The sequence below is a fragment of the Siniperca chuatsi genome, linkage group LG24 (assembly GCF_020085105.1).
Source record: "Siniperca chuatsi isolate FFG_IHB_CAS linkage group LG24, ASM2008510v1, whole genome shotgun sequence".
NCBI lineage: Eukaryota > Metazoa > Chordata > Actinopteri > Centrarchiformes > Sinipercidae > Siniperca > Siniperca chuatsi.
The window spans coordinates 1166277-1174503 of NC_058065.1; the positions used below are offsets into that span (position 1 = coordinate 1166277).

At 41.0% G+C, this 8227-nt stretch overlaps 3 protein-coding genes across 5 annotated transcripts in view; 1 reads left to right on the plus strand and 2 right to left on the minus strand.

Moving 5' to 3' along the window:
• Positions 1 to 8227, plus strand: part of LOC122871885 (NACHT, LRR and PYD domains-containing protein 12-like) — a 232788-nt gene that overhangs the window by 119441 nt on the left and 105120 nt on the right.
• Positions 1 to 8227, minus strand: part of LOC122871920 (gastrula zinc finger protein XlCGF57.1-like) — a 133924-nt gene that overhangs the window by 50426 nt on the left and 75271 nt on the right. The gene's annotated exons all lie outside the window — the stretch shown is intronic.
• The window catches only part of LOC122871919 (zinc finger protein OZF-like), a 38475-nt gene continuing 33227 nt past the window's right edge, over positions 2980 to 8227 (minus strand). Inside the window, exons 1-2 of one of the 2 annotated variants that reach the window (XM_044187533.1) lie at positions 7986 to 8125; positions 2980 to 5261 (exon numbers count right to left, since the gene is read on the minus strand). In XM_044187533.1, the coding sequence (XP_044043468.1) occupies positions 3184 to 5261; positions 7986 to 8076 (2169 nt within the window). In that variant the 5' untranslated portion in view covers positions 8077 to 8125 and the 3' untranslated portion in view covers positions 2980 to 3183. Of the gene's footprint in view, positions 5262 to 7985; positions 8126 to 8227 lie in introns of those variants that run through there. The other variant, XM_044187534.1, reaches the window with a different exon arrangement.

An 8227-nucleotide genomic window follows, 5' to 3' on the forward strand; every position in this document is an offset into this window, starting at 1 on the left:
CTTTAGAGAAATCCTCTTACTGCTCTGCAGACGGTCAGCCAGCTCCTCCTGCTTCATTCTCCTCAGGAAGTGCAGTGTGATCTTCAGAAATGCCTCTCTGCTGCTCCTCCTCTGCTCTTCCTCCTCACTTTGTTACATATGATGAGGATGTGGTGATGAAGGGCTCTGGGTGTCACAAAAAAAACGAACTTCACCTTATGTCATGTAACGTTGAACTTACAGGCATTCAGTTAGTGCTTTGACCACTTTTGGCCACTAGATGTCCCCGTAAAACACAAACATGTCATATCAATGATTGAAAACAAAAGTTGTCTTGTCACAGAACTATTCATAAAACAGCTGGGCTCAGGCTCAGGTCCAGGTCCAGTCCAGCAGAGTCTGGTCTCAGCCGCTCTGGCCTTGAACACAACACACACAGAGCTTTGAGTGTGAATAATGATGGCGCAGTGATCTGAGTGCTGAGCTCTGACATGGAGAAGAGTCATGGACAGTTAGAGATCCTCATCTCACCTCTGAGCCTTGATGAGGATCAAACAGACAGCCTCAGATCCTCCAAGCAGTCCTCTATCGCCCTGAGCAACTGGATCAGACAGTTGAACTGTTTCTCTGAGGTTTTCACTTTTTTCTTTGGACACCAGCCTTCAAAATTCACAGAACGGGCGAGGATCAAACCCACAACCTCAAAACTTCTAAGGAGCCCTCAAACAGTGTGAGGTATTTCTTTAGATACTTGGACTTTCGTTTAGACTTCAAAATGTAACAACTTGAGAATCGAAGACGTAAAAAGTTCTCAACAGTCCTTCATCAAACTGAGCTGTTGGGTTGGAGACACTGGAGCTCCGTTTCTTACGCCGTATTTCCACTGCATGGTGCGGCTAGACTCTACTCGCTTTTGGTACCTCTACTTCATTTTCCACTGCAGATAGGACCGCCTCGCCGTAGGCAGAGGTCATCGCGACGCTATTCCACCAGTTGGAAAACACCACATGGGAGCTTTACGTTGGTTTTGAGAAGCTGCCGCCTTTGTTCACTGACAAACTGTAACTTACACAAAAAGGAGCTATGCTACTCTTATAACAGAGGATATGAAGGGACTTTGTTCTTGCACAGGAAGATGTTTTTCATCAGCTTTATTGGTTTCAAGTTTCTTCTCATAAATATTATTGGATCATTATCACTGGACTGTTGGAACAAACCTGCCACAAGCAACTTTTCAAACATGGTAAATAACACAACCCATCACTATTTTTTACTGTTAATCTGCTGGGCGTCCATCGTCATCTAACACCTTCTACTATTTAGTCAGTCTGTTTTTTAAAGAGTACCATAACATTGTGAGACTCACGATGGACAGTTCAAATCAATGCAAAAGAACCATTGTCTTTTTATTTCTTCTTCCTCGTCAAATCCATAAAAAATCCACAAAACCTCCAAGCAGTCCACCAACACCCTGAGTTACTGAACATCAGCATAATCGCACAAACATTTCCTACATAAGTTTTTTCATTCACCCGTTTATTATGTCACTATAGATACAATTGGATGAGTTTATGAACATGATCATCATGGTGGACTACGACCTGTTTTGTCATCATCAGAAACACATGAAACAAGCCAGAAACTGCTTTGTTTTAGGTTCCAGTACTTTTGCAAGTATTTGACTTCACTTCCTGCATAATGATTATTTACAGTCATTTACATTTAATGCTACATATGATTCACTAGCAAGGACCACAACATCAACAGATGCGTTTAAATGATTTATTAACTTGAACTCTTATAGTTCTTTGGTCTGTTGCTGCATTTGGGGAAGTTTAAGTGGAGAATCCGCTGTTGCACCCGGGCACAACGGACCCCCCAGGACCCTACGAAGAGTAGGAAGAAGGGGGAAAATAGGAGAAAGGAAGAGGTGGGAGGGCGGGGCACAGAATATGAGAGCAAAAGAGAGGACATGGGTTAGGACGGTGTATATGGGAATGCCGGAAGTGGTGTGACTGAGGTGCGTTCCTGCTCCTGAAACTCTGCTAAATTGCCCAAAACTATAAATGACTTATTGTTCCATAACTATTTGGTTTTCCAAATGATAAATCAACACACTTATTAAAGCATTAACACATTTTTATTAGTAACTTCTAATGGTTTACAAAAAGTTTACAATGGATTCATTTCATAAATCAACTGGAAATCATAAAAAAAATTATATTGTATTTAGTCATTTATTCCTGTTATTGAGCTTCTAAGAACATTTTCTTAAAACAAATGAAAACATAAGTTTCAGCCGTGAGAATATTATAACCAGTTTCCAGTAAAAAAATAACTTGTTTCAAAAATCTTCTCAAAATGAATCTTTATCCTGAAACAAGACAGAAGACGGCAGGTCGCTTCGCTGAAATCAAGAAAAATAACACTTGATTTTAGAAAATACCTGAAACAAGTAAAAATATTCTTATGTTCAGCAGTGTTGAAATGAGGCTTTAAAGCTTCACTCTGAAGTATAAAACTAGAGAGGCAGGAAGACTGGGACAGACTGTGATGGACATGAAACCCTCCTGAATCAGGAGGGAAATAAAGACACATGAAGAGAGTCTGAAGAGGTCTTCATAGGTCCAAAAGTCTGGACCCGGTCTAAAACAGACCACAGGTAAATCAATGTCATGACCCGATCCAAACAGACCAGATGGTACCTGGAACAAATGCATTGTGAAGTTCAGGGGACATTAATCTGAGGCTTCAGCAGTCTGCGTTAGACACATCAAGTGCAAAACAACCGCAATAAACATCCACACGAGTCCCGGGACGAAGATACCCAGTTGAAGAACGATTACAGCAACCAACAACTCTCTCAACACACATATGGCATCTGAGTACTGTACGGAAACAGGCCGGAAACATCTGAAGCTCTGCTTTAAAGGCAACTGGGTAAATCCAACACATCAGCCGTCCAACTGTGTCAAATCAAAGTTTGTCTCAAGACTTGTGATTTGACTGAAAAAAAAAAAAATACAGTATGAGCAGTTTAAGAATCAACTGTTCATGTTTTACACATAATGAGATCAATTCAAGACCAGGAGAGTCCATTAAATTAGAAATAAATGGTGTAATTGTGAGGTAATTGAGCCAAGTCTTGCCCTCAGTACTTCAATCGTGCTGGAAGGAATCGGTTCAACAAGCATCTCTGCAGCTTCATTTACTTCCTCTGCTCTCACCAGCACACTTGTGGGTTTTCATTTTAGCAAGCCGAGTGAATCTTTTATCACAAACACTGCAACTAAATGGTTTCTTTCCAGTGTGGACAGTCAAATGTTCTCTCATATGTCTCTTTTGTACAAATGTTTTACCGCAAACTGAACAACTAAATGGTTTCTCCCCTGTGTGGACAGTCAAGTGATCTCTAAGATATCCCTTTCGCGAAAATGTTTTACCACAAACTGAACAAATAAATGGTTTCTCCCCTGTGTGGATTCTCATGTGTCTGGACAAACACCTTCGGTCCCTGAAACTTGTTTTACAAACTGAGCAGCTGAAAGGTTTTTCTCCTGTATGAACTCTCAAGTGTGAAGTCAAGGTTGAGCTTTGTGCAAATCCTCTACCGCAAACAGAACAACTGAAGGGTTTCTCCAATTTGTGGATTCTCATGTATTCTCTCTTTTGTGCAAATGTTTTGCTACAAATTGAAGAATTAAATGGTTTATCCCCAGTATGCATTCTCATGTGTCTCGACAAATGGCCTCTGCGACTGAAACTTGTTTTACAAACTGAGCAGCTGAAAGGTTTCTCTCCTGTATGAACTCTCAAGTGTGCGGTCAAGGTTGAGCTCTGTGCAAATCCTCTACCACAGACAGAACAACTAAAGGGTTTCTCCCCTGTGTGGACTCCCATATGCCTCACAACATCTGCTCTCCGTTGAAATTTTTTTTTACAAACTGAGCAACTGAAACGTCTTTCTTCTGAATGAAGTCTCATATGAGTTGTTAAGTAGTTCTTCACAGAAAATCTTTTACCACAAACTGAGCAGGTAAATGGTTTTTCTCCTGTGTGGATTTTCATGTGTCTCACAACACTATCTCTCCGTAGAAAAGTTTTTTTACAAACTGAACAACTAAATGGTTTCTCTCCTGGTTGGAGTCCATCTTGTTCCTGCAGATGTTCCTTGTGGCCAAAGCTTGTAGCACATTCAGAGGAGCTACTTGATGTTTTTCCAGTATTACATTCCTGATCAATTACAGGTACTTCATTGTTTAAACCTGACTGAGGTTCCCTGGTCTCCTCCCAATCACAACTGTCATCAGTCTCAGGTTCAGAGGAGTGTGACGTCTTGTCATGAGTAGCTGGTTGTAAATGTCTATCTGGATCTGAGATCCTGGCTGGTTCTGGTCCTCCACAGTCCTCTCCATCAGCTTCTCTTTTCAAATGCTCTACATTTCTGTTCTCTTCAGTTGTGCTTTGATGACACTTTAAGGACTGACAACCAACACGCTGGTGGTTTTTAAGCTGATAAAGCCGAGTGAATCCTCTGTCACACACACTGCAGCTGTATCCTTTCTCTCTCGTGTGGAGTGTCATGTGGTGTGTCAGACCTGCCTTTCGTCTAAATCGTTGACTGCAAACTGAGCAACTAAATGGTTTCTCTCCCGTGTGGCTTCTCATGTGTTGTCTCAGATGTTCCTTTTGTCTGAATCCTTTACCACAGACAGAACAACTAAATGGTTTCTCTCCTGTGTGACTTCTCGTGTGTCTCTTCAGACTTGATTTATGACTGAATTGTTTACCGCACTCAGAGCAGCTAAATGATTTCTCACCACTGTTATTTTGCAGAGGGTTTAAACCTGACTGAGGTTCCCTGGTCTCCTCCCAATCACAACTGTCATCAATCTCAGGTTCAGAGGAGTCTGACGTCTTGTCATGAGTAGCTGGTTGTAAATGTGTATCTGGATCTGAGTTCCTGGCTGGTTCTGGTCCTCCACAGTCCTCTCCATCAGCTTCTGTTTTCATCTGTTCAGTTAGTCTTAGATGAAGCTGTGAGGGCTGAGGTTTCTCTTCATCGTCTTCTTCACTCTTCACAGGGACAGGAGTGAATGTGAACTTGGTGATATCGGCCTCCTCCAGCCCTCGAAGCTGCTCTCCCTCCTGGTTGATCCAGAGTTCCTCTGGTTCCTCTTTAATGTGTGGGGGCTCTGGTGGGTCCTCCTGGTCCAGACTGAGGTTCCAGTCCTGCTGCTCAGGGGGATCCTCTTCTTTACTCACCAACAGCAGATGGATGTCTGTGGAGAATAATGAAATACAGACACACGTTTCAGAAAAAAAAAAAGTCGTTTCCTGTTAACATTTACCTTCCCTGATTCGTCACGCCCCTATTATTTTCACTTAAATTAAACTTCAATCTCATGTTAAAAGATTGAATGGTTTGCTGAAATAGGTGTTGGTTAATTTATGTGTATTTCTGAATGTTTATATAACCACTATGCCATTTTCTGTCTTGAATCACTATTGTGTGACCACAGTGATCTACTGAAGTGTGACTTTTGTGCGTAAAATCTTAAATTCACTAGTCAGAAAACCCGAACAGCCATCTCAGAAGTTCCAAACAAAGGAATAGAGGTTTCGGCACGAAATGCCTTCCTCCACCTGCTTTGGCTAGTTGACTAAATGACTTCCATACCGGTTCCTGAATGTTACTTTTTTCTATACCAACTCAAAATGGATTTAAGTTAACAAAAATAAAATTCAATACACATTACTCACTTCAAAAGGAGGAAGCTGTTCAAAGACCTGGGAACAGCTGGAGAAACTGTTTTTAATTTGCGCACTTTACTCCTATAACCTGACTAAAATGAAGAAAGTGATGGAATATCTGTACAGTATTTAACTATATAAAATATATAAATAACTGTCAAAAGGAACGTTAAAAAACAGTCTCTGGGCATAACGTAGTGTTTTTCCTGCATGCCTCTACGACTGGTAACGTTAAGACAGCCAATCACCTGCATTTTTTTCAAGTTTTTATTAACTTTTGTCAATATAAAAATGACACACAGGACAAGTTGCTACAGTAAATCAGTGGAAAATAAGTAGCAGAAGAACAAAATAAAATACAAACTAAATCTGGACACACACAATTAGCTACAATTGTTTAGTATTAGTATTATATAGTATTTAGTATTAGTTACTACTGTAACAGACAGACAATAAGCTGTAGAGACAAGTAAAAAAATAGAGAATAAGAGGGCAACATGTGTCAATAAGTGAAATCAGTACTTCCTATTAGGTTTCTTCCATTATATACCTTAGAAACTTAGACCAAACTTCATGAAACTTTCCTTTAATTATTAGTCTGTGCAACCACTCGTCAATACTTTTAATTACTTGTTCCCAAAAAGGAGAAACAAAAGAATATTCCCACATTAAATGAATAAAAGTACCTGTTTCAGTTTTTCTCCAACAATAATTATCATCGATGAGTCCCAAGTTTAGTAGTAGTAGTAATGTGTCAATTTACCCACTGCGTCTCTAACTGCATCACTGTGTTTTTGCATTTTCCGCTTCCATGTTTGAATTCAGATCTCTTTCCCTTATTTTCACAATTATCGTACATCGTGTTTGCCATTGTTTTATAAAAAGACTGAAGCTGACTGTGCACTCCCAGGCAAATTAAAATATGATAATAGTTTGTTCTTTTTACTTAGTACAACCCCCAGACTCTTTCTGCAGCTCCTTATTTGTATACATGCAAAACTCCCTCTTATCCGCCAAGCCAATTAATTTTGTAACCCGATAGCTTTGAATATGTTTAGAATAAACCCAACAATATGAGGATGTCATCTGCATAAAGAAACAGCTTGTGCTCTCTTCCTCCGGCTCAAATGATTATGATGATCTGATGCCTGCGGGTCTGCGTATATCACTCTAATCCAATTTAAAAACCCAGCTCCAAAACCAAAAACTTTTCATAGTATGCAAAAAAAAACAACACTCCACCTGGTCGAAAGCCATCATCCTCCCTACTTATCCACATCAAGTGAAGAACTCTTCTGAGGTTATCAGCCCAGTATTATATGCCCATTCTCAATAGCCCCGACAATCTAATGAACTTTATGGAAAAAAAATCTGCATCCTCCTGATTGGGGGGGATATATATTACAGAGATAGATCCCCATTAATTATGGCCTCCACAGAGATAATCCTCCCTTCCCCATGCTTGTATTCTTTCAGCAATACAAAGTTTAATTTCTTGTATTGCCACTCTTTGTTTCTTACTGTTAAGACCCCTCTGTCTGGTCCGTGAGGCGCTTCATGCGGTTGCCTGAGACCCCCCCACCTGGACTGTAACTAAACATGATTTTGCATCTTTTTGACAACTTCTCACCCCCATTAATTTAGGGCAGGAGCTATGTAAAGCAAATATCATGAGAAACCAGCATATACAAAAACCAAGAAAATGATTAGACTACACTGTGCAAAGAGACCCCCACCTAAATAGATACAGGAGGAGATGGTGTTCATTGGGTTCATCTCTGATGGGGGATGAGTCCGCCTACCGGTGGGAGATTGACCACCTGCTGCAGTCAGAACAACGCTCTTAACACAGTGGAGATGGTTGTGGATTACAGGAAGTACCCAGACTCCGCCCCCATCCCTGTGTGACTCCCTCAGGACACAAGTCCTTCACAGAAACTCCTTTCCTTCACCATCTGCAGCCCCACTCAGGGCGGACTGCACATCTGTCTGAGAAGGTGCTTTAGTTACTTCTCAGATCACAGTTTTTCATCTAATAATAAAACACTGACAGGAAGCGTTTTACTGCACAGGGACGACTCTCACTGTCACACTTTAAGTTCCTGTTGCTGATAATACTTCAGACTTTTACTTGCAGTGGAGTATTTTCAGTGGTGTCAGGACTTTTACTGCAGTAAAGGATGTGAACACTTCTTCCCCCGCAGCTGGTTTCCCAGCAGTTTAAAGTGAAACAACAAGTAAAGTGCACAAACCTGCTCTGTGCAGCCGGACTTCAGGCTGGAAAACAGCGTCCAGTAGTTTGCGTTGTCCACAAAGTTCCTCCTCGTTCTGGATTTTAAACATTTTCACAGCTTCACAGCAGCTTTTCCTCCAGACTCACTCCGTTAAAAACTGTCTGCTCACTCTGATGCGCGCTGTGTTGCTAAGTTACATCACGTTCGCGTCCGTCTACTTCCTGCTAGCAAGCTAAGCTAAGCTAACTCCATTAGCTCCG